Source organism: Parasteatoda tepidariorum, chromosome 1, assembly GCF_982258835.1.
Source record: "Parasteatoda tepidariorum strain Cologne lab strain chromosome 1, Ptep-v5.0, whole genome shotgun sequence".
Classification (NCBI taxonomy): domain Eukaryota; kingdom Metazoa; phylum Arthropoda; class Arachnida; order Araneae; family Theridiidae; genus Parasteatoda; species Parasteatoda tepidariorum.
This window is the reverse complement of record NC_141755.1, coordinates 80,659,891-80,687,143: the sequence shown is the minus strand read 5'-3', so window position 1 is coordinate 80,687,143 and position 27,253 is coordinate 80,659,891. Positions and strand designations below refer to the sequence as shown.

Sequence of the window (27,253 nt, the reverse complement as noted above, 5' to 3'; positions counted from 1 at the left end):
AAGACATTTTGCTAAAACCACATGTTTTTATTTCATACAGAAAAATTTTAAAAATAGAATTATTAAGTCATCTGTATTTTTTTTTTTGAATTGTTAATAGTTACGGGATCCCTTTTTTAGCTTTATGAAAAATACAAATGAAGTTTTTCCTGCACTTAAAACTTTGCGTTTCGTACACGAGTAAGAAAGTTTTGTAGGCTAATATGTTAAGATTTGTAGATTTTACAAGAATGTGAAAAGTGGTAATTTTCTTTTTAGATAGCGTAAATCTTTCTGTTATTAATGTTTGTTTTGGATATTTTAAAACTATTATATAATACTTATGTAATTTTGTGTGTATTATTGCTTACAAAATCGTACGCATTGCAGGGTTACTTAAGTTTTTAGGTGTAGAGACCCCATAATATGTATGAAACTTTTGTGGGACCCTATGTGCATTGCTCAAATCTAATAACTGCACTAGCGAAACTATCAGTTTCTTCACTTGTACTGCAATAAACAATTGCAGCCTTAAGTCATTAACTTTAATTTTAAATTTTACTACAATTCGCAATGTGAATAGTAAACAATGAAATGACGTAACAATGCGCAGTTTGAATCAGTAACAGACTTAATATTATAATGCAATAAAAAATAAATTACTTGGATAAATTCTTTATAGGTATATTCTTACAGTAGTTGTTAAATTATTATAATAAGTTTTTTTATTGTTCTATTTTATCACCGGCTCAGAACAACTGATTCATTTCTAAGTTTTACGGCTATCAATAACTAACTTTACCCGGGCGTCATCCGGGGACATACAGATAACTAGAAGTGCGCTCTCGAACTTATTCAGCAAAGAAATTGACGCAAAGGAGGGATGACTTGGAGACGAAAAGAAGGCAACACAGCAGCGTCACAGCAACGTTAACGACTATCATGTTCAACTTGATGGCCTTGTAATTTTGAACTCTACCCAGAAGACAAGGAAACTCCTGGATCAAGCATTGGGACAAACTAGCCTTCGTGAAAAACTTTTTGATGGAGATAACCCGCTTTTGCGTTACATGGAAAAGAAAATCACGAAAACCTCCCCCGGTTAGACCGACGGCAAGAGGACTATAACCCATGATCAGTGAAGATATTATGCTGAAGATATACACTGAAGATATATACTGAAGATATTATGCGTCAACACTGAGGTCAGTGCGAACCAGGAGCAGAATTCGTACCAATCAGTCACCGCTTGGATTTGAACCCGTGCCACCTCATCGGGAGTCTAACGCTCTATCCCCTCCGCCACCACGGATCTCGAATAAGTTTTAAAAAAATCAAAATTTAAGAAAATATTTGGTGATCTCTGCTGCAGGTCGTGACATGCAGTTTAAGAGACTCTATATAGCATCGTTATTTCACATTAAGAATTTTTCCTCTACTTTTCTTTACTAATTGTTTTAGTTTAACTATTAAAAACTAATTCTACATTTAGTTTAAAATTATTCTTTGTTTTAGTTATAATTTTGCTTGCATAATTTAGCTTTAAATTTTGTCTCTGAATGAGGAAAACATTTGTCGCCAATTCCCCTACACTAAATAAATTTAAATTTCAGGTTTTGCGGGATCATGCATGCAGAGATTCAGTACAATGCCATTCCTGTTCTGCGACTTTAACAGCGTTTGCAACTATGCAACACGCAGTGATAAGTCATACTGGCTTTCAACAAACGCACCTCTTCCTATGATGCCTGTGTCCGACAATGTTATCCAAGAGCACATTAGTCGATGTGTAGTCTGTGAGACACCAGCTAACGTCATCGCTGTCCACAGTCAATCTTTGGCCATTCCTAACTGTCCAAGAGGATGGGACTCTTTGTGGATCGGATATAGTTTTGCTATGGTATGGAATCGCTCACACAATTATGAAATTATATGATCTGTAACTTTTAAGCATTTAGTTAACTGAATTAGGAAATTTACTGCTGTTGCATAAGACCAACTAGTTTATTCGGCATGGATTATTAATTAGGTGAATGCATTTTATATGATAAGTGTTCAACTGTGATCTCAAATATTTTCACACTATTAAGAAAGACGATTGCATTCACTAAGAGTTTAATCAGAAAGCTTTTTTTTGTTGAAAAAAAATTATAGACAATATCAGTTGCTTGTTTACTTTGGATGCAGACACAATTATTAGCAGCAGCTTGGATGCAGACGCAAAAAATTAAAAAGAATTTTTGAAAAAACGTCTGGCACAAAGTGTCAAAGAGCAACGCTCTTTGTGTGCGTTGCTCTTTGACACTTTGTGCCAGACGTTTTTTCAAAAATTCTTTTTAATTTTTTGTCTTTAAGATACTTTATCTTAAAAAAATCTCCACAGTGTAGTGTATACCGGGCAAGTGTAGAGTGAACCGAAAACTGACATTTAAAACATGGAATTGACCATATAAAAATATCAGCCTATGGTATACCTGAAAGTGGTACTTAACCCTAAGAAAAAATCAGTGCAGTCACTTCCCTATTATAATTCGATTACTGAAAATAATAAACAGCGATTATTAATATTAGCTGTATTCCATAAGCAAATGTTTTCATAAATCTTTTATAACGATGTTAAATTTTCTGAACATAAAATTTCTAAAATTATAACTTATCAATAAATATGGTAATATTTAAAAAAAATGAATTTTTAAAACTTTTATTTTAAATTGAAACGTAAGTAAAAATCCGCATTTCACTTTGTCTTTTATTTTTTTAACTCTACTAATTTCTACAAGAGGGATTTGTTATCACAGAAATTAGACTGATAAAAATTTCGTTAGAGTTTTAGTTTCAATAAATTATGCCAAACACCGACCAAACTTCATTTATCAGTATTATAATGTGAGCAATGGTATTAATAATAACCAGTAAATGGGTTTAATGTGCCTAATTTATCACGTTTACCAAGAAACGTGGTTATTATTAATAATAACCAGACTTATTATTTTAACCATAACCTATTCATTCTCGTATACTTTTTAAAATGTATACTTTAAAAAAGAAAAAAAATATTTTTGAAAACCACGTTTTTGTAGTGGAGAATAATAATTAAAAAACAAAAATTCGAAAAACTAAAAACGTGGGGAGCATGAAATACATAACAGTAACAGTATGTGTGCTCATGAGAATATGTGTATGTATATCTGTAATTGTATCTGAATGTGGATATGTATGTGGTTGTGCATGTGTATGAGTAAGAAAATGTGTATATGTACTGTTATGTATTTCATGCCCCCCACGTTTTTAGTTTTTCGAATTTTTGTTTTTTAATTATTATTCTCCACTACAAAAACGTGGTTTTTTAAAATATTATTATTATTAGTTTTTGTACTCACTTCCAAAATCTCTATTTTTTCACTCACTGTTCACGAAACTTTTCAACTGACATGTGACACTAATTTGAAATAATCGAATCGACAACAAAAGACAATCTCGAAAATATTAATTTTTCTTTAATTTTATTTTACTTTGTATGTCTTTTTTATAGTAATTTTCATGCATTGTCATCCAATTCTGAACTATGTGCCAAATTTAAAGTTTGTAGCTAGTCGGGAAGTTAGTTCAAAATCGATTACGAAATTCCACCCGAACAGACATTTACGAAAGCAAGTTGATACAAACGTGGTAAAAATACACGAATGTATAGGATACGGATAAAGTAATATATCTGCTTATTATTCTGGTTAAAAATGTATACTTTTAAAAAATGTATGGCTTTTTTTAAAAATATATTCTAATAAAACATTTCTGTTATCTAATTCCAATAAAATATTTCTGTTATCTAATTTCATTAAATATTTGTTTGCAGCACACTGCCGCGGGAGCTGAAGGTGGTGGGCAATCACTCTCCAGTCCAGGAAGCTGTCTAGAAGACTTTAGAGCAACTCCATTCATCGAATGCAATGGTGCTAAAGGAACATGCCATTACTATGCTAGCAAATACAGTTTCTGGCTAACTAGCATCGAAGATGACGAACAATTCGAAAGACCAGCTAGCGTTACCCTTAAGGCAAATGATCTGCGTACGAGAGTGAGCAGGTGTAATGTTTGTGTGAAGAACACTAACATAACATGATATTCTTTCAACTGACACTTATAAACAAATATGAAATTCGTCAGAAATTTTGCAATGTGTGAAGAATTTACCAAAACTGGGCTAAAATAAACTATCTGTTCAACTTGTGCAATTGATCGGATAGAATTTTACGATGTCAAGCTTTTTAAGTTAAGGAGTTTGTTTTAAAATTTGATTATTGATAAAAGCGTCCTTTAATTTTCGTTCCTGACAATTTTTTAAAAATTATTTTTGACTGCCAGCAGTCCAGAAAGAGCGAACTATTATGCTTCTGGGGCAAATCTCTTTTGGTGTAATTGTTTGAATGCAATTTTGAAGACAACATGCCACGAAAATTTGCTATCATTATGAAATTAGCCTGGAATTTCAAAACCAGCACAGAAACATAGCAACCAGTATCATCCTGCAATTGCAACAAAACAAGCTCTTTTTTCAATAAGTGGATTTAAAATTTACAACCTCTTTTTTAAAAAAATTGTGCTTTTCTTTATTGTGAACAGATCATTTTTTAACTTTTCTTTCTGACGAATTTTCATGATTTTGACTGCCAGCAGTCCAGAGAGAACAAATTTTTATGTTTTTGGGACAAACGATTTATGTTGGAAATGTTTGATTGTAATTTTGATATCAATAAACCACGAAGTTCAATCACAAAAGAATAATTTTCATCAGGGATTGACGAAAATCTTTAACCATATTACCATTTAAGTTTTAAGAAGCATTAATATATTTCTTGAAGCATTGTGTTCTTGATAATTCTCTGGTTCTGCATTTGTATTTGTGTTTTTGTTCTAGTCCTTTTAAGGTAATACCAATGCATTTAAAAAGAAATTAACGCACTTTAAAGTGAGTGTTCACTTTCTATTTTTTGAGAGCTGCTTGTTTGGCAATGTTAATCTCATTGACGTTAATACATGGTGCTATAAATATCTAATTGTGAAAGATTTTAGACTAAGTTTTACTTATTTTTAAAGTTGATTTTTGTGCTTGTCAACAATTGTGTCTGTAGATAAAGCTCATGTTAAATAAACTGCCATATTTTCTTATTGTTCTATTCACTTCAATAATTTAATAAACCTTTTTTCTTTATTGTATATTTTAAATAAGTATTACTTAGTGTAAACGAAGTCTTTAGTTTTAAATAGCAAGGAATTTCAGCTGAACAGTTAAGTATAATCAGAATATTACTTCAGAAAAATCCTTCCATTTTAGTTTCATTTAAATTTAAATTAATAGTGAGAGGGGTACATTTGTATAATTCAGTGAAAAATCAATTTTTTCCGTATTTAGAACTTGCAATGTGTAAATTAAACTTTGCATTAATTACTTTTAGTTTTTTTTTGTCTCCTATGTAAATTAAACTCTGTATTAGGTACTTATAGTTTTTTTTTTCTCCTCTGTAAATTAAACTCTGCTTTAGATACTTATAGGGTTTTTTTGTCTTCTATGTAAATTAAACTCTGCATTTAATACTTTTAGGTTTTTTTTGTCTCCTATGTAAATTAAACTCTGCATTAGATTTAGGATTTTTTTTTTTTTTTTTTTTTTTTTTTTTTTTTTTTTACTTTTAGGTTTTTTTTTTGTCTCCTATGTAAATTAAACTTTGCATTAGATACTTTTAGTTTTTTTTTGTCACCTACGTAAGTTAAACTCTGCATTAGATACTTTTAAGTTTCTTTTTTGTCTCATAAAACTAAAATTGGAAACTTTCTAAATAATTAAAAAAGTTATTAAATTTTTAAAAATTGTTCGAATGTTTATTATGGAGCATTATTGAATAATTTTCTGAAAAATTCATATTTTTCATATTTAAGTTAGGGTTGAGCAAATTGAACAGTGCATTAATAGTGATTTAGAGACTTAGATTAAAACAGTCAGTTCATTATAGTTCCTGCCATGCAATTTGCTTTCAGTAAGGTAACTTTACCTTGTTTCAAATCATTATTTTCTGTACTTGCTGTTACTTTTCAGAAATTATTTAATGGTTTTGAGTATCGCATAAATAAAATTGCTATTTGACTTTATTAACAAAATGATATCCTACCAGATTATTATCTATTTTCAAATACAATTTTTTGGTAAGTAAAAGTGCCTAACTTTTTATAAGGGTAGACCATTATAGTTTCAAACGTTTTTACACTTAAATATGATTACAATAAGTAATAATTTAAAGATGAAGATGGTTTAGGAAATTTCTTCATAACGAAACGCTAGCGTTGCGATGACTCAGGGGACAAAGTGCTCACCTTACGATGGAGTGACACAGGTTCGAGTCCCACCTTGAATGGTCATATGAATTCTGCTCTCGACTCGCGCCGACTCTAATACTGACATCGTTATTTCATAGAATATTTTTGTGCTAAAATAACATATGATTTTTTTTCTAAAAACATAGTTTATTTTTGTTAAAATAAAAAGTTAGTTTGCTAAAATAATAGAATTTGTCAAAATAGCAGCACTAATCTGCTTAAAAAGCAGGTGTCCGTTTTTAAATAACAGTGTTTCCTGTGAAATATGTGGTTTTATGCTGACTCAATAGCTGGTGGGGTTTTTTTTCCGCAAATTAAACAGATTTATTTTTACTTTGTACACTTTTAATAAAAAATTGAAGCATGTTACAAAATGTTTTCTGATCAACAACAAAAAGTATTTGATTTTAACAATCTATTACAAAATTTTGTAAAAATGAAGCAACATAACAAGGAATAATACAATGAATTATATACAATGAATATATTATGCAATGTGTACAATGAACATCTCATACTATGAATAATAGAGCATAAAATTCAAAGTTGATTCAAGTCTCAAATTTAGGAAAAAAGGATTACTCACAATGTTATTACAAAATTAAGATGAATAAAGGATGAAATTTATGTAAAAGTAATATAAACGCATGTGTAATTCCCGCATTTAGAACATAAATTTGGCAATATTTTTCAACTAAGAACGTTGAGCAGCATTAATCACAGAACTTAACCACAATTTTAACTGACGACATAATGATGTATAAAACACATAAACATAACATATTCTTAACTAATAACTAAACGAAGCATAAACTTAAAGACATTTTCAGTCAAGGACTTAATAAAATAGACACGTCAACTTAATGACATTCTTAATCAATGATTTAACATTATACAATCATAAATTTAACAACTTTTTCAATTGATCACTTAATGTTAATTTAACGATATACTTAACTGGAGACTTAACAAATACTAAGCACATCAATTTTACGAAGTTCTTAATAGACAACTAAACACATTATTAAACGCATTAGCCTAAAATGCTTTTAAATGATTACTTTAATGAAGTGTTAAACCTATTAACTTAACGACAAAGTTTTCAACTGACGATCTAACGAAGTTTTAAGCACATCCATTTTACGATGCTCTTAATAGACAACTAAACACATTATTAAACGCATTAGCCTAAAATGTTTTTAACTGATTACTTTAATGAAGTGTTAAACCTATTAACTTAACGACAAAGTTTTTAACTGACGATCTAACGAAGTATTAAGCTCATCAATTTTACGACGTTCATTACAGACTAGAGACTACTAAACGAAATATTAAACGCATCAACTTAAAATGTTTTTAACTGATTATTTTAATGGCGTGTCAAAATTAACAACTTAAAGACAATGTGTTTAACTGACGATCTAACGAAATATTAAGCTCATAAATTTTACGACGTTCATAACAGACTACTAAACGAAATATTAAACGCATCAACTTAAAATGTTTTTAACTGATTAGTTTCATGAAGTGTTAAAATTAACAACTTAACGACAACGTTTTTAACTGATAATCTAACGAAGTATTAAGCTCATCAATTTTACGATGTTAAATGTTAACAGACTACTAAACAAAGTTTTTAACTGATTACTTTAATGAAGTGTTAAAACTAAAAACTTAACAACTACGATTTTAACTGACGATCTAAAGAAGTATTAAACTCATCAATTTTACAACGTTAATAACAGACTACCATACGAAGTATTAAAGGCATCAACTAAAAATGTTTTTAACTGATTAGTTACATGAAGTGTTGAAACAACCAACTTAAAGACAACATTTTTAACTGGCGATCTAACGAAGTATTAAGCTCATCAATTTTGCGACGTTCTTAACAGACTATACTAAACGAAGTATTAAACGAGTCAACTAAAAATGTTTTTAACTTATTAGTTTCATGAAGTGTTGCCGGGAATATGAATGCCTCGTGCCTTAAAATGCCATAGACTAGATCTCTTGTAGCAATCTCATTCAAGCCTAAATTTCTTTACACCAGTAAGCAATTAAAAGCCATAATAAATCGGAACAATCGGAACAATTTTTTTCAAAAGAATTATATGAAAAGACAAATGAATAAATAAATACTATTTCAATTTATTTACAATAAAGCTTTAAAAAAGGTATAATATACCTTTTTTAAAGCTTTATTGTAAATAAATTGAAATAGTATTTATTTATTCATTTGTCTTTTCATATAATTCTTAGGTGCAAACAAACGTTGGCACAAGATATCCTGAATTAAAATAAAACTCATTTTTTAGAATGAAATATTTTTCTTTTTCTTTACAACTGCCTCATAGATCATTCTGAACTTAATAAAATTTAATTCTTTTGAAAAAAAAATTAAATCTTAGAATTTAAACTTTTAAAATTACAATTTTTGATGATTTAACATAATTTTAAAATATTCATGCTATTCAATCCTTTTAGTCAAAACGACTGACTTAAGAATTGTTTTTTATTTTGATTGTTAGTAATAGTTTTGATTGTTAGTTAGTAATATGTGCTATTAGTAGCTTACATATGCACTACAAATCAGTTATTAAGGTGTTATAAAAAAATTTAAAACATTGCTAAAAGTCTGTCGGTTTCAGAGGTTTTTGGAGAAGTCGTAAATTATTATCACTAACCATACTCGGGCTTCATGTCAATTTTTTAAACTATTTCAAATTTAATTTAAAGCATATAACACAGTGAATAAATTAATATAGAGGAAAGTGGAGAAAAACCGGGTTGGGATATGAAACAGGGTAAAGCGATTCCAGAAAGAAGTACTAATTAGAGTACTTATTTCTAGCTAACAGACTATGAATTATATTCGACATAACAACTAAGCAATAATGCATAACAAATCTTGTTAAAATTTAACAGTTTCTCCTGCTTTCGCATCTTAGCTTCTCGGTTTTAACCCAATTTCCCCTATATTTTTCACTAATTTTAAGAGCCATAAACCCATGTGAATGAACAGTTATTTTTTTAAAAAATATCAAAATATTGTCTACCCTTTATTAAAGTAAAAAGAAATTCTAAACTACTAAATGCTATGTTTTAAGTCGCTTAAACTACACGAAGAATTAGAATCGGCGTCAAATTGTTAGATACATTGATTTGATTGGTTGAAAATCTTACGAAGGGTTTACGTCATAGTCTAGAAAGTCATCGGGCAAAGTGTTTACCGAATCTAATTGGACGGTAAACAGTACACATGATTGTTCCAGCTCATTTTCAGACAGATTTTCAAGGTAACTTAGCGATGAGCAAAGCGTTTGAGATTGGCTTTCAAGTTTTCCTGGCTCGAACAGAGGTGAAATATCTTCGTTATATTTTGGGTTGTATATCGATTCTTCCAGCTGTGGTGAATCAAGTATCATCAAGTCAGATATGGTGTTTGTAGGATGAAATAAAGGCACTTCCTGAATAATTTCAGTGTTTGAGGTTTGAACATATACAGTGTTAATGTTGTGTGAGATTTGGTTGAGATTTTGTTGACTAAAATCCTCGAGTTGATGGTCTGAAAGAAGAAAAAAAAATGTTTTAACTTAAAGTATTGTTAAAACTATTTAAGTTAATTATAAATTAACTTAAATAGTTTAAATAGCAATTTTAATATTAATATAGTATTTTAATAGAAATTAAAGTATAACCTAAGGATCGCTATTTTTTAAGCATAAATGCAAGCTCTTTTCTAATAAAGAAATTTGCAACAATCAAAGCATAACCCGATCACAAAATGTTAAAAATCAAATCAAATTTCCCGGTTCAAATTTCGGTAAAAAGTACTGCCACCTTGAAAATAGCATTCGTAAAATCCATTTTACTGTAAAACTCATGGTTACCGTAAAATCTATCTTTACTGTAAAATTTTATTTTATTATAATTTTTTTATTTTAAATGATAGAAAAATTTATTTAATTATAGTAATTCAATAATTTTAGAGCAAATATAACGGTATATCAAATATTTTGTCCCATAAAATTTCACGGTATAAATGAATTTCACGGTAAAAAGTACCGGCACTTTGAGAGCCGGTACTTTTTAGCGTTATTTGATCTGGATTTTTTATAATGCACTTGATGTTTTTAGTTTTAAACAATCCTAAAAATTCAGTTTTTGTTCATTTTGTTCTTACCTTTTTAGTAATAATAAGGAATTTCATTAGAGTATATCTTTCCGAATGACATTCACAAAGTTTCACGGTTCCATTTCGATTATAAAATTGTATAAGTGTTGTTCGTAATAATAAACGAAAATTAGATCCATAACTGCCTCCTTCAATTTTGCTTCTAAGTATTTTTTCCAATGGCTTAAGAAAAATTGCTTCATTAAATGTAAGTTAATTTTTTGCCAAAGTATGTTTTATGAAAACATAATGAAACAATATATTTTATGAAAACATACATTGTGAAAAAAAATTTTGCAAAACATGTTAAAAAATTTGAATGTCACAATTTAAACAAAAAAAAATCACCCTTCATAATATAAATTCGATTCATAATAAGATTCTTCTTGAAATATAGTCAAACTATTTATATTTTTTTTTTTTTTTTTTTTTTTTTTTTTTTTTTTTTAAAAATAATATAAATAGTTTGACTATATTTCAAGAAGAATCTTCAAGTTCTTTAGTAAATTTTCCAATTTTTGCTAATAAAATTTCGAAAAATTATAAAAATCAATAAAACTTTTATTAAAATTTTTCGTTTAAACTACATTTATTTTTTATAAAATAAACTTCTAGGAATTGATAATGAACCATTTAGAAATTCAAATTTATTATATATTTATCTCATTATATATTTTTTATTTTAAACTATAGAAAAATTTATTTAATTACAGTAATTCAATAATTTTAGAGCAAATATTACGGTATATCAAATATTACTTAAGGAAAATTGCTTCATAAAATGTAAGTTAATTTTAGTCAAAGTATGTTTTATGAAAACATAATGAAACAATATATTTTATGAAAACATACATTATGAAAAAATATTTCGCAAAGCATGTTAAAAAATTCGAATATCACAATTTATAAAAAGAAATCCCCCTTCATAATATAAATAGTTTGACTATATTTTCAGAAAAATCTTCAAGTTATTTAGTAGTTTTTTCAATTTTTCCTAATAAAATTTCGAGAAATTATAAAAATCAATAAAACTTTTATTAAAATTTTTCGTTTAAACTACATTTATTTTTTATAAAATAAACTTCTAGGAATTGAAAATTCCTAGCACTGACATTTAGCACTTCAAAATGAATAGTAAATTAAACAATGAATGTAATAAAAAGTAAAAATACTCAATAAATAACCATAAAAATGTTTAACCTAAGTTTGTTGCTGGAAGAGAAGTTGATGTACAAGGAAAGTTTCGTAACAGACTTTGGCACGGAGGAAGTGGCTCGGTAGATGAAGAAACATCATCTGTAAAGAAGTAAAATACTTAAACACGTAAAGTTTTTAAGTGAAATAAAAATTTATGAAACTTTATTTATGATTCTAATAATAAAAAATTATAATAAAATAAAAAATCATGATTCTATTAATTTTTTCTTAAAAAAAATTTTATTACCATTTTGAACTGGTATGTTTTTCTTAGTCATTGACTTCTTCTCAGGTGTTTTAGATTGAAGTTTGCCGGTACTTTTTCTTTTACCTCTTTTTGTGGGTACTTTTGAGATTATTGTTTGTGTTTGCTGATCGACTGTTTTTACTTTCCTATTTTTCTCCTTTTTATTTACCTACAAAATATGACATTGTTTCATAAGATGTTTAATAACAGATTATATTATTGATTTAAAAAATTTCCCTAAATAATGTGAAGAAGTGATTAAAAGAACTGTATTTAAATGCTTGAGAAATTTCTTATAAAAAAAATCTTATTATTTGCATCGTAAATCTTTACCATGTTTTGTTATATAGTATCAAGATGCAGATAAAAAATTATGTACATGAATATTTATGCAAAAATTTTTAACATATTTGCAGCAGCAATTTAGGGAAACAACATAAAACTAGTAAAATTTAGTTTTAAAAATCATCAGAGCTCGATTAAGAAAGACGAAGCTTTGGACGACAAATACTCATTAGGGGACCTTAATAATTTTACTAAAATAAAATTAGTATTGTAGTAAAAACGGTTCGTTAAATATGGACTTATTGAATAAACTCCAATATTAAACTTTATTAAAAATACATAATTAACATTTATTAAAAATCATTTTAATAAATATTTTAACATTTATTAAAAATTAGGCAAACAAAACACTAACAGATGGTCTTAAGCCGGACAACCGTACTCGTTAACGGTTAGAATAAAAATAACTCCTTTTAGGAAGGAGGTAATTTCCAAAAGCAATATGATGGCAGCGCCATCTCTGAACTAACACAAATAATAGACGAAATGATAAATTCTGATATTGTATCTTTCCCCCAAGCTATGGGTTTGGGTTTTAAATAAAACTAAAAAACGAAAGTGACATTGAAAATTAGAATTTAGCATAATAAACACAAATTTGCACAATAATAAAGATATAAACGTATAAAACACTTAACCACATAAAATAAAAACTCCATGAATTACCCTAAACATATTTGCTACTTAACAAAAGCTTCGAAATTTAATTACTTGATCTAAACCAGTGATTCCCAAAATGGTCCATATCAACCCCTAGGGGTAGACGACAACCTGCAAGGGGTCCATGAAATGAAAATGGGGTCAACGATAGTGGATCTCATATAAGCAAGTCGTTACTTTTATTTTGGCATTTCATAAATGGAATAATCAACATAACACTGATAGTACCTATTTACTTACATTATACTACCTTATAAAGACATACATCTATCTACATTCTACTTAATTTATAAAAATAGCTCTGAAGTAAAAAATTTCTTAAAACTTAAGTTATTAGGATTATTTTCTGAGCTATGAAACAATTATTATAAACTAGCAGTTGCCTGCATCTCTGCCAGCTTACGTTTTTATTTTCTCTGCTTATCAGGTTTTATTTTGTAACAAAAAAGTATTTTTCTGCGATAAATTGGCTTTCGCTGTAAATTAATTTGAATTTAATTAATAAATGTATAAAATTAACCTGTGTTTTTTTCTTAAGTTTTTCATGCTAGACTACAGTTAGAAATTTAAATCTTTCACAGTGAGTAGCACTATACCAGCTTTCAAAAATACATTTGAAGTTGAATAATTAACCCAAAACCGAAAAGCATGGCAAGGGGTCTATGAGACAAAAAAGTACGAGAACCACTGATCTAAACTATTAAGATTCCATAAAATCAAGTTAAGAAATATCAAAGAATTAAAATTCAAAATTATTTTTCACCAAAATTATTAAAATTATTCACAAAAATAGCTGTACCATTATATATATTCTAAGGAAATAACATAATTCATAAATCAAAAAAAGGTTTAAATTATTCAGAAATATTTTTAACAAACAATCCTCAACATTTATAACCATTTACAAAAATAAAAATTATTATCAGGAAAAATAGAAAGTTGAAAATTAAATAATCTCCTAACATGCTTAATTACTTATTAACATTTAAGCACTTCTTTTATAGTCTATTAATGATTAATGAATGAAATATTTACCTTCAAACATACAGGAAAAAAAGAATTAATCCATAATTAAACACATTGTTTATGAAGTTATTTTGCTTCTGGACAGTTAATGACTTGGATATTATATTTTTGAAAAGCAATTGTCCAGCGCTGTAATTTTGATGATTGTAGTGCATTTTTCACCACAAAAGCGAAGGGGTTATGATCGGTAATCACTTTGATAGTTGCACCAAATACCCAATGCTCAAATTTCTTTAGAGCTCAAAAAGAATAGTATAAGCTTCTTTTTCTACTGTTGGCCAGCATTGCTGAGTTGAGAAAAGCTTCTGCCTTGTACATGGGCGCCCATAGGGGAGGGCCGAAGGGGCCCGGGGGCCCCCCTCTAGATTTTCACTAGAGCCCAATCGAAATAGGACAAAATGAAATTTTGGCATTATAATTTTGGCATGTACAATTAAGAGTGAATAATTAGTATTTAAATTAATTAGTTATTCAGCTAATTAAATTAAAAATATATAAATAGATAAAATTTCCTTTCATTACTTTTTTAATTCATTAAACTATTTGTCGTTTTCTTTCATGAGCCTCCCCCCCCCCCTAAATTCAAACATATGGGTGCTCCTGGCCTTGTAAAACAAATGGGATTTTCTTTCTCACCACTCTGTTGAGCTAAACATGCTCTGATACCGATTTTAGAAGCATCAGAATGGATTTTGAATGGCAAGTCCTTTGTCTGTGTATATAGCTCAGGTGTTTAACTTAATTTTTCTTTGAGCTCAATAAATGCTTTCTCATGTGTTTCATTCCAATGTTTCAGCTCTGCAGGAGCTCCTTTCTTTGGGAGCTGCATGAGTGTAACAAGGAATATAATCTCGGTAGTAATTAAAAATTAAACAAACCTAGCAGGCTTCTTAGTTGTGTTTTCGTCCAAGTTGTGTTTTTCCAATCCAATGATTGTGTTTCGTTTAGTTGTGTTTTTTCCAAATCCAATGATAAGGCCAAGGTACTTAATTTGAATTTTGGCAAAGGAGATCTTTTTGGAATTTACAATAAATCCGAGATTTTCCAGTTTGGTAAATACTTTCTGGAGATGTTGTAAATTTGAAAAGTCAGGAGAAAATATAGCGATGTCATCTGAGTAAGCTCTAGAGAATTCTTTAAATTATTTTATGGTATTTTTGATTACTCTCTGGAAAGTAGCTGCAGCATTCTTCAAATCAAATGGCATAATTTTAATCGTTATTGTGCTCAATGTGTTTTGAAAGATGTGTACTCTTTACTTTATTTCTCCATTGGGATTGCATAATAACCCTTAAGTAAGTTTAAGGTTGTCCTATAATATAGTTCCTATAATGTCCACGTTAACAACTTCAAATGGTACGTTTGGTCTTACAATTCCATCAATAAATAAATAAACGTTCTTCTTTATTTTCTTATAACGCCAGACATCTGTCAGGGGCGTGAATTTTCGTTGTTCTTCCTTAAATCGTGTTACTTCCTATTCAATATTACTTCTGAGTCACAAGTTCCGCCTTTAAACATGACGTCTTCACCAATTTGACCACACCGTATGCCTCCTTCGAAATGTAGGCGTTCCTTTTTTTACTTCGCATTTTTCTTTATTTTTTTGTTCAGCCTTGGTTGTCATGGTAACGACTTCATTATTTTCAATTAAATTCAAAACGCTGGGAGGGTTCTATCTGATACTCCAGCGAGAACTTCGACTGACTCCGAAAACATAGTATTTTCTTTTTTCTTTCAAGGCTATTTGGAAGCTCGTGAGGTCGGTTCCAATTCGTTCTCCGAATGCGTTACTAAGAATAATTCTACACTTTTCTGCTTCTAAATTCACATGCATCACTGGAATTTGAAATCCACTGTCTATCAAAGCTTTTGATGACTTGTTGTCAACTAGAACATCAATGAATTGTAAAGGATTAATTTCGAAGTTGGAATTTCCGTCTAATAACTCAAAGCGGATCTTGGCTGTTAAAACTTCGTTTTTCTTCGAATTATCAGGTGTTTTATTAAATAGTTTTGAGCATTCTCTTGCAAAATGGGATTCATCACAAATATAACAATCTTTTGTAATGCTTCTTGTTGAATTTTCTTCTTTTTTAAAAGCTTCTAAATTTCTGTTGTCTAGCATATGGGGGGAGAAATTTCGATTCTGTTTGAATTCTCTGTTCTCCTCGTTTGAAATCTGGTTGTTTGAAATTTTCTTTCTGGAAATCTTTCAGTTTTGTTTTCATATTCATTCTAACATTTACGTAATAATTTAATTTACTGGATAAATCATTCGTAATTTACAAATTGCTCCACACATCAATAAAATGTTCTTTAACTTCCAAAGGGACTTTTCTTTTAATTTGGACCGTAATCATTAAATCACAAAAGTTGTTCGGATGTTGTTATTTCTAATCCTGTTATCCATAGGTCGAAATAATTACTCTGTTTGTAAGCAAAAGCAAACCAACTCGTATCTGTTTTTTTTTTAATGTTTTATGAAAAACTATCTGAATTTCTCGGTCATCATTTTGAATCTTTTTAACAAGAGCTCTTTTATTTTACTGTAATCATCTGTTGTTTTTCTGTAATCATCTGTAATCGATACCTACAGTTCTTTTTTTATTCCTATTCGTTTCTCTTGTCTCTCGAACAATACCAGGCATAAGCTTTCGGATCGAACTTTGGTAGAATATTATGAAGTTCCAGTTTCGGTTTTATCAGAAGATCATTTCCACTCCTTCCGTTTTCAATACTTTTTGATTCATTTTGTTGACGCAATTTTTCAAATTCAAAATTTATTTCTTGGTTTCGTTACCTCTCTTCGTCTTCCATTTCTTCTAGTACATCCTCACGTTTTTGCTCTTGAATTTTTAAATTCCGTTTTCTTTCTTCTGTAGGTGAATTCAACAATTCTTTCACAAAATCTTCCTCGTAGTTTCCATTTTCCTCTCTGCATTTCTTAAGTTCAAATTTTTAGCGTTTCTATTCCAAAATTAAACTTAATAACATTTATTAAAAATTAGGAAAATAAAACATAAACAGATGATCTTAAGCTGGACATCCTTACTCGCTGTCGGTTAGAATAAGAATAACTCCTTTTAAGAAGGAGTCCTTTTTAAATTTTAAAAAAGTCACATTAATTTTTTTAAATGTCAGTGCTTGGGGCCTCTATCATTTGCGGGCCTTAGGCCAATGCCTCTCCTGTACATCTAATAATTGGAATGGCTATGAGAAGCATTTTTCAGTCATCTTGTAAAGAATATAAATGAGTTATAAAAACTATGGTAAATGTATAAATAAGTTATATAATATATATTAAAAAGTTTTTTGCTTTTGCAGAAACGAATCAAGCGCGCGATATTATTTTTTAAATTCTGAATTGTTATTTATTTCTTTTGAAATGCCAAATTTCAAATTGCTTCACAAGCAACAATTTAAAAGATGCATTGAGAAAAAAAAGCATGATCAAAACTACCGTAATTAAGTAAAATTTAACGTGTTTTTTTCTTTCTATGAAGAGCACTAAAAAGTACGGTAATTTTTACCTTAGCGCTTTGGTAATGACTTTTAGTAAAAATACAAATAAATTATGATTTCCTTATCATGCTGATTGATAGTAATTTAAGTATATTTGAGTTTTTTTTACCAAAAGAGATGGTAAAAAAGATCCCCGCTGCAGAGGATCAAAATCATAACGGCATGTCTTCGAATCATCCTCAGGGATGTTTCCCATACCGTCGTCAAAAACCCAGCGATGTAAGTAAAGTATACCTACCTACCTAGAAAAAGAGTAAGTAATTATAGCACTACTAGCAAATTTTGTGGTTATGCAAAAAGTTTGAGCTTCATAAGCTCTTTTTTATTTTGTAAACACTTTATAACTTTTTTTCTGATCGATTAGTTGTTTGATTTTTAAACAGGGTGGACCCGAATGCATGATATAAAATTAAAGATAGGTACAGGACATTGTAACAATAATTTATTTTAAGGAAATGTGGGAAATGAAAACAAAGTGTATGTTGAAAACGTCTTTGACAAGTATAATGTTTACAATAACCGGATATTCGAGCAACGAGATCCTCATCTGAGTCAAGTGGAGTCGCATTAATAAGATTTTTCTTATGTTCTCATAAAAAAAAGATCGAGACTCGATAAATCGGAACCACATTCGGTTACGAATGGCGATCGGAGCATCCTGCATTGGTTTTGGTAACACGTGTTCCAGAGAAATAAGTTGACATTCACCAGTCGTTGGCAATACCACCTCACACATTCAAGCAGAATTGTTGATACGCATTGTATGTGGATTCTCGGTTGCTCACACATGGGAATTGTGCGCATTAAAGTCACATTGCTGTACCACCCTCTGACTGAAGTTCAGGCGGAGAGGATAGTCTACCGGATTTAAAGTTTGGACTCGCCGAAAAGGGAAGGGGTGAAAGCGATTTTCGTTTAACACTCTACAAACGATCTGATGATTCACATCTACATGATGAGCAACAGCTCTTGTATTTGATTCAGATTTATCAGCCACAACGTTCATGATGCTTTCTTCCAGGCTAGATTTGCGTACAGCTCTTCGCCGATCAGCTTCATGTCTGGTGATGTGGGACGAACCTGTTTCACAAAGTTGAAGATACAACCGCTGAAAAATTCTGTGATCTGGAATTCATCAACCATGAAACTGTGCGTGATACATTCGTAGCGCAACTCTGCCGTTAACATTTGCCCGGACGTACACATGTAATGCAGGTCTGCGTTTTCGGCATACGTAAAGTCTCCCATCATAGACGTCAGCACAATGGCGCTTTCCCCTACTGAGATGCATCATGTTAAACATCGGCTAAACATCTACTGCCCTCTACCGGCAACGCAACCAACCGATAACTCCATTTCTCTTTTATTTTAATTCCCCTGTTTCCGCCTCATCGCATCACTTGCGCTCATACATTCTTGTACAATAAATGATTGTTACAATGTCCTGTATCTACCCTTAAAGTTCGTACCATGAATTTGGGATCACCCCGAGTACGCTTTAGATTAATAACTACCAGCTTTAAAAACTATAAAAAATACATACTTGCAATTGTACAAATACCTGGAAAAAGCTAAGATAAAATTATTAAATTAAATATTGCGCATCAGGCTCTTTCAACATTCTTGCTGAATATGTCACACTTGTTCTTTTTGCTTTTCAAAATGAGAAAAGTTTTTAAACTGTTCTGTGTAATTATAAAGAAACCAACATATGCATATAAATAAATGAATAAATTTTACGAACCCTATAAAAGATACGTTAAACACAAACATTTTCTAGATCTATCCGAGTTTAATATGCTTATAACGCTTGAAAGCATCAGTTGGGCAAATTTTCTCTCATTTGTAATTAAACGATATACTGAGAAAATAAATAACCATCTCCTTACTCCTCTCAACAATTTTAATAAACCGCCATTTTAAATAAACCATAGAAATTTAAACAGATCATAAGGTCTATTACTATTCTATTTGGTAAAAGACATAGATATCAAAATTACTAAAATGGTAATTTGAATGAGAGTTCTGAAGATAAGTTTGATAATTTTACTATGATAATTTAGAGCGTGGCAAGAAAACCATCAATTAAATTTACTTTTCAGTTTCGTGTACTTAAACTAAATGTGTACTAATAAGAACGATAATTTTGAAAACTAGAATTTCCGGTAAACTATTATCCTAACGAACATAAAAATAACCAAATGAATGATTTAATTACTAGAATTATCCTTTAGTTACCAAAAATGTGTTTACTATAAAAATATGGTAGCTTTGCCATAGTTTTTTTCCGTTTGCACAGCAAATGTCTTAGTCCAGCCAATTTTGCAGCCGAACAATAAATATTTATTATTTTTTATTCACAATTTTTTTCACCAAATTCAAAACAAAAACTTATTAATGTCCCAGAAACATTTTACTTTATTCAAACATGAAATGTTAATTTTCAAGTTAAGATGCTTATAAAAGTGCTAATGGTTACTACTAGAGAATTTCCTAATAATTTTGGAAAAATAAGGCTATTTAAAAGAAAGTATTATTCAAAAACACTTTTAAAAAATGTTCTAGTACATAAAAATCCTGCAGTACATAAAAATCCTGCAATCTAGTACATAAAAATCCACAAGATAAAAATCCTGCAACACTACAGGGAGAAAAAATTCTGGTAAAATTACCGTACTGTGTGGTTATGACATTTCTGACCAAAAAAATTCTTCTGGTTAATATAATCAAAACACGGAATTTAAACGATTCATTTGGTAGCTTTTCCATCCATATGGTAACTGTTTTCCAAAAAATCTGGTTTTTCAAATAATATTTTTTGTTACCACATTTTCAATAAACAATGCAAAACTGAAAAGTGAATTTAATAGAATAAATAGTTTCTATGCCATGCTGAGGTATCATGAAGAGGTTGCCAAATTTTACCCCATTTAGTAAATTTTATCATAGATTATAAATTCATATTCTGTTGTTAATTTTACCAAAATAATAATAAAATTGAACTTCGGAAAAAAATAGCGAGATTTTTAATGCTTCATTGAGCCAAGAGCAAGGTAAATTTTACCATATTCTGTAGTTCTGACAAAAAAATTTTCTCAGAGTATCTTTTTTAATTATTTTGTTCTGAATGCAGACATTTCATTAATTGAATATTTATAAATAAATATTTTAACTTAGTTACATTGATTAGGTAAAACTCCGTTAAATATTTTGCAAATATTTTTGTTTTAAAGAACGAAATTAGTATTGTTACCAAAATTTGTTCTCAAGCTCATTATGACATTAAAAATTCCTTTAAGTTTAAAAAACTAAATTTAAATCGTTTAAAGACTTTTATTTAATCGTTTATTTTATATGCTGTTTCTTTAAAGGTATTGAGATGAAAAGAAAATAAGAAAATCAATTAAGTAATATCATTAAACTTGGATGCATCTGAAACAATCTATATTTTGCGCAATTTCTAGACTAAATAGATAATGTTTAGTATCTTAAAAAAGCTACTCACATTATTCTTAATTTCTGAAGTCTTCACTGCCTTGCCAGAATTTTCTGAAATGAAAATCGCATTTACTAAAGTGATTTATTATTATTTGTAATCAATACCTCTGGGGGTACTGGATTTGAGATCGATCGTTCTCTGATTCAGGTCAAAATTACGATCTGTGGATGAATGAATGGATGTATGAATGGGTCCGCCTTATAAACAGGTGTGACGTATGATGTGGCGAAGTCGAATTCTTGGCCATAGATGGCGCCACTGAAAAACAAGAATCGCACACTCTGCCTTAAATTTGCTCGGTTGGCAAGTGGCATTAGAACCAACCAACCAACCATTATTATTTGTTGCTATTTACAATATTAATGGCTTGAACCAGGATGGTTCAGGGGATAGAGCGTTTGCCTTCCAATGAGGTGTATCAGGTTCGAATCCCAGCAGTTGCTGGTCGAAGCAAATTCCGCATCCGGCTTGCATCGACCACAGTGCTGGGGTAAAATATCCTCGGTGGTAGACTTATCATGTGTTAGAGTCTCCTTGCGGTCCGACTAACCGTGAGAGGTTTTCTTGGCTTTCCTCCCCATGCAACGCAAATGTGGGTTAGTTCCATCAAAAAGTCATCCACGAAAGCAAATTTTTTCCATTACTTGATCCAGAGGTTCCCTTGTCTTCTGGATTGGGTTCAAAACTACAAGTATACGGCGTTGAACATTAGTAGCTGTAAACCCAAAAAATTGGATCGGCTGTTCAACGTCGGTATAAAATAAAAATGAAATAGTAATTGCTTGTTTCATCATCAAGGGGATGGTAAAACATTTTTTAAGAAAATTAGTAAGGAACAAACAGTGGACAGCAGAGAGATGGCGAAGAAGTCTATGGCCCCCCTCATCTAATCATGGGATCTATCACTGGCTAAATATTTTGAATTTAATTCAAAATTAATAGTATAAATTTATTACGAAATTATAAGTTTCATTAATAACTCATAAATAATTCATTTTGAAAATTACAGAAATTTCGAAGATGAATAACTGTTTCTTTTAGATCCAATTAACTGCAAGTAAGAGCAAGTTTGAAATATTATTGTTTGGAAATGAGTTATATTGGGAAGATTTACCACAAAAAAAGACATTAGTGTTTCATGCTGTATTTTATAACCATTAACTATTAAATTCCAAATTTAATATTTTTCACTTATTTTACCTAAACTAATGCAAAATAATAAAAAAAATGAAAAATATGTAAGTTTCTTTATCTATGGATTAGACTAAATATTGATTGGAAAAAAAAGATTTTCTAACAAATTTAATGTGTCATTAAAAGTTAAATATTTTTTTCGCTCTTTAAAAAATTACTTATGTAAAACAAATAAGTAACTGTTTAAAAAGATTTCAATCTGTTTTTAAATCAACATACAGTACTATGCATCACTATACATGTATTGCTATAACCAAAGTGCAGTACACTGTAGCCAAAATATAATAACGTTTAAGCAAAATGCTGTAAATAATAAAGTGAATATAAATTATATCATAACTAATTTGTAAAAGAGAATGGAAAAAACCAAGCAAAGCGTTTCGTTGCCATAAACGTTAAGATCTCGTTGCCATTAACACTTCCTTTCCCTTTCCGTTTCGGCTTTTCTTTTTTACGTCTTCAAATGGAATTAATTAAAGAAATCGATACCATATTTCATTTTTATTCTTAAACTTCACATGTTTGATTACGCTACAGATAGGATGGAAAATTAAGAGGTAACAAAAAAAAGACTCAATTCATCTTTAATTTAATTGTCCTTAGAAATTCAATACCCATTAAAAATGTCTGATTTTATATTACTGGAAAACATAAAATATCTATATTCACAACATTTGAAAATTGTGGAATATTTATTATATGATATTGCATTACAGTTAAAAAATGTATTATATTTTAAAATTTATTGTTTTGTATTTCAAAAATTTATTATATTTTAAAATTTGCTGTATTATGTTTTAAAAATTTAGGGTTCTGACTGCATAAGCACTACAATAAAAAAATAAGAAATGAAATGAAATATCAGAATAGAATTAATTGAATTGAAGTATCAAAAACGAATTAAATTAATAATGGTGTTAAATTGGTCAGACAGAAAGTGAACTGTTAGAATGTAAAGGAAAGTTAGATATAGTGAGAATCATAGAAATACTATCAAAAATTATAAATCGGTAAGACAGAAAGTGAACTGTTAGAATGTTAAAGAAAGTTAGAAATAGTAAGAATCATAGAAATATTATCAAAAAATTATAAATCGGAAAGACAGAAAGTATAAGTAACCGTTTAGAATGTTAAAGAAAGTTAGAAATGGTAAGAATCATAGAAATATTATCAAAAAATTATAAATCGGAAAGACAGAAAGTATAAGTAACCGTTTAGAATGTTAAAGAAATTTAGAAATGGTAAGAATCATAGAAATACTATCAAAACTATAAATCGGAAAGGCAGAAAGTAACAGTTGAGAATGTTAAAGAAAGTTAGAAATGGTAAGAATCATAGAAATATTATCAAAAAATTATAAATCGGAAAGACAGAAAGTATAAGTAACCGTTTAGAATGTTGAAGAAAGTTAGAAATGGTAAGAATCATAGAAATATTATCAAAAAATTATAAATCGGAAAGACAGAAAGTAATCGTTTAGAATGTTAAAAAAAGTTAGAAATGGTAAGAATAATAGAAATATTATCAAAAAATTATAAATCGGAAAGACAGAAAGTATAAGTAACCGTTTAGAATGTTAAAGAAAGTTAGAAATGGTAAGAATCATAGAAATATTATCAAAAAATTATAAATCGGAAAGACAGAAAGTATAAGTAACAGTTTAGAATGTTAAAGAAAGTTAGAGATGGTAATAATCGTAGAAATTCTATCAAATAATTACCTAATATCTGCCAGGTATACCATTCTTTATGTTTTTTGTTCAGTTCTTTCACTAATCCCAACTTTTCTCTGCTTTTCAAAGCTTGTCTTAAGTTGTGTTTGAATACTGAAAATCTTATATTTTCCCCATAAGTATCTGAAAAGAATGAAAAAATAAGAGTGATGAAATAACTAGTATTTGTTAATCGAGAATAGTACAGAAGTTATAAATCAAAATGTTGTGAAAGGAACCGGTTTATTGAAACAAATTTAATCCATGCTTTAATCGAAACTTTCGATGCAATTCAGACTATACTAGGGTAATTCGGACTAAAGTATAACTATTAATTTGAAACTTCATGTATGTATGCTTTTTAGACTTTAAGTTCAACATGGATTCTAAGCATATATAAATGGAGGTTATTACCGATTCTTTATGTTATGCTTATCATACACTGAAGAGCCAAAAAAACTGGTATACCTGCCTAATATCGTGTAGAGTACCCGCGAGCACGCAGAAGTGCCGCAACACGACGTGGCATGGATTCGATCAATGTGTGAAGTAGTGCTGGAGATAATTGACACCATGAATCCTGCAGGGCTGTCCATAAACCAGTGGGAGTAAGAGGGGGTGGGGATATCTTCTGAACATCACGTTGCAAGGCATCCCAAATATATTCAATACTGTTCATGTCTGGGGATTTTGGTGGCCAGCGGCAATCTTCTGAATTTAGACACTTCCGCTGGCCACCAAAATCTCCAGACATGAACTACCCACTTATGGACAACCCAGCAGAATTCAGGGAAACGTAAAAACAGAATGAAAAAATTTTTACAACAAAATTAAGAAATCCCAAGTTAAAACTCTTGAGGGTCCCATCAAAACGTTTTGATGGTTTATGTTGGTGTCAGTGCTATTCATGATGGTCCAACATTTGATGGTAACCATCATCCAACATTTCCCATTACGCGTTCATGGTGTTTGATACGCCAACAAACTTCCATCATTCCCTGATGGAAAATGCTATTTTAATACAATGACGTTTAACCATCAAGAGAAGTTTGATTCTTATGGACCAACAATCCATGATGATCTAAGATGGTACAGGAGGATCCCAACGATTCATTTTCATGATGGTAAAATAGAAATTCTTGTTTGTTCTCAGAAATATACCCTCAAAACAGTTTTCTTTTTTTTAATGTTGGATCATCATAAATCAATCCGAATTCCTACATTAGGATGATGGTGGTTCATGATCGCTCCAACATTCGATTACTAAGAAACTATGATGAAAATTTCTGATCGTTCAACATGAGCAAACCATCAAAACAAGTTGCTATTCTTAAGTTGGACCATCATAAATCAGTCCGAATTCCAACATTTGGGTGGCGGTTACTTATGTAGTTACCATCAAAAAATATAATGGTTCATGATGGAATTATTGATGGCGACCATCAAGATTATGTTGGTCTACAATGGGAAACCATCAAAATTTTTGACTTGAGATGTTAAATGAGGAGAATTAAAAAAGACAATTTGATCGCAATTCTCGCTTGTTATGCAGTTCGCGTGAATTAAGATATTGCCAAAAAAGCATTTCAGCTTTAGAGGAGATACTTGGGTGCAGAGAGCTAGTCTATTGTTCAGGCTCTGAAAACTTGCTTAATGAGGAACTGGTAGACGGGTTATCATGTGGCAAAAAATTTCTAGCTGGTGGTTGCTTCGTACAGGATCATTTTATTTTGAATGTTTTCCAAATTTTATCGCTGATTGTAAAAGAGTCGCGAAGGGTGAGGGGATAGAGCGTTCGCCTTCCAATGAGGCGAGCCGGATTCGAATCCCAGTCGATACAAATTCCGCATCCGGCTTGCACCGGCCACAGTGCTGACGTGAAATATCCTCAGTGGTAGACGGATCATGGGTTAGAGTCTCCTTGTCGCAGTGGGAGGTTCTCGTTCTCTTCCTCGTTATGTAACGCAAATGCGGGTTAGTTCCACCAGAAAAGCAATAGACAATTCGTACCTGAAACTACTCGAGTTATCTAATTTATGCGATATTGTGATATTTCAAAAGTTTCTGAATGCAAAAATTTTAAATATTGATTTTAGAACTTTTTTATTTTTTTTTTATTATGAAAGTAAGAGGAACGCTAGAAAGTTTTTTAAAGCCAGGACATAAGAAGTAGCATTTTTCGTTCGTTTTCGTTCATCCATTCATATGTTTCGGTTGTTGTGAAACAGTCGGTATGATTCTAAGCAGTATTGCTTTGGAACATTTAACTGTCTTGTTTTTGCTACACAGTGTGCAAAAAGAAGAAAAAAAATGAAACTCCTGAATAACTTTTGTTATCATGATCAGTTTTTAATTTATTGAGTCCGCTGATCTCTATTGAGTCCTCTGCGTGAAAATCCAATCATTAGAACGAAAGTTATCCAAGATGCTCTATTTTTTTTCCACTCATGGTTAGTTTGCATTTCAAACATATCTACCGATGAGGGGTCTTTAAGGGAGTTGATGTTATGTAATAAGGACTTTGTTTCAAATTAAATATTCATGAAAATTGAAATATTCTTTATTACTTTCTTATTTACAATTGATTATTTAATTAAAAAGAGATTTAGAACCATGATATAAAAGTATTTTTTTACCGATACAGATTTTGCATTGCTTTTATAGAAAATTTTTTTAACTAATTATCTTATTGAAAGTTAAAGTTTTACTAAATAACGTTTACGATACAAAAAGTTTAAAAAAAAATTTAAGAAATTAAAAATTTCATTTATATTTAAAGAACCTCTATCATTCATTGGGAAATCGATCATTTCAAATGTACTTCAAGCAATGAAAAATTGCTCGCTTTTTTCCATTTCTTAAAATAAAATCTTATTAAGAATTAAAAATTGAAAAAATAAGGAATAATAAATAAGCGAAGCCTATTCAGAAAAACTATATTTTTGAAACTTTCATTAGCAGTCCACTGTTACCCGCTGTTACTGTTATTGTATAATTTAAACAATAAAGAGAATTACCTCCAGCTATAGCCCAATCGATGAAAAGTCGTGACTTTTCTACATCCTTACTTCCAGTTCTTTTTTTGATATACTTGAAAATCTTTTTATCTTTATCCACCCATTGTATTATTTCAGAATCATAACAACCAGAGGAAATCTTTTGCTCTATCCAAGGAAGCAAATTTACCGTTAAAATAACGAGAGATATGATGAGCATCATGCTTGAGCCTTCACTGAAAAAAAAATTATATCTTTATTAAGAATAAAAATCGAATTTACGATGATATATCTTCAAATTACTTCAGAAGTTTCAATCAATTATGCG

At 29.9% G+C, this 27,253-nt stretch overlaps 2 protein-coding genes across 3 annotated transcripts in view; one reads left to right on the top strand and one right to left on the bottom strand.

The window, feature by feature from the left end:
• Positions 1-5,151, top strand: part of LOC107441250 (uncharacterized) — a 73,793-nt gene extending 68,642 nt beyond the window's left edge. The window contains exons 38-39 of the mRNA XM_087167473.1: positions 1,593-1,879; positions 3,833-5,151. Coding sequence (XP_087023599.1) covers positions 1,593-1,879; positions 3,833-4,099 — 554 coding nt within the window. The 3' untranslated portion in view covers positions 4,100-5,151. The remainder of the gene's footprint in view (positions 1-1,592; positions 1,880-3,832) is intronic.
• A 3,734-nt stretch (positions 5,152-8,885) lies between these two features.
• The window catches only part of LOC107441261 (uncharacterized), a 37,053-nt gene continuing 18,685 nt past the window's right edge, over positions 8,886-27,253 (bottom strand). For both annotated transcript variants that reach the window (XM_043050749.3, XM_071179567.2), the window contains 6 exons: positions 26,947-27,161; positions 23,939-24,073; positions 21,031-21,074; positions 11,970-12,138; positions 11,726-11,821; positions 8,886-9,916 (listed from right to left, as the gene is read on the bottom strand). In XM_043050749.3, the coding sequence (XP_042906683.2) occupies positions 9,531-9,916; positions 11,726-11,821; positions 11,970-12,138; positions 21,031-21,074; positions 23,939-24,073; positions 26,947-27,148 (1,032 nt within the window). In that variant the 5' untranslated portion in view covers positions 27,149-27,161 and the 3' untranslated portion in view covers positions 8,886-9,530. The remainder of the gene's footprint in view (positions 9,917-11,725; positions 11,822-11,969; positions 12,139-21,030; positions 21,075-23,938; positions 24,074-26,946; positions 27,162-27,253) is intronic.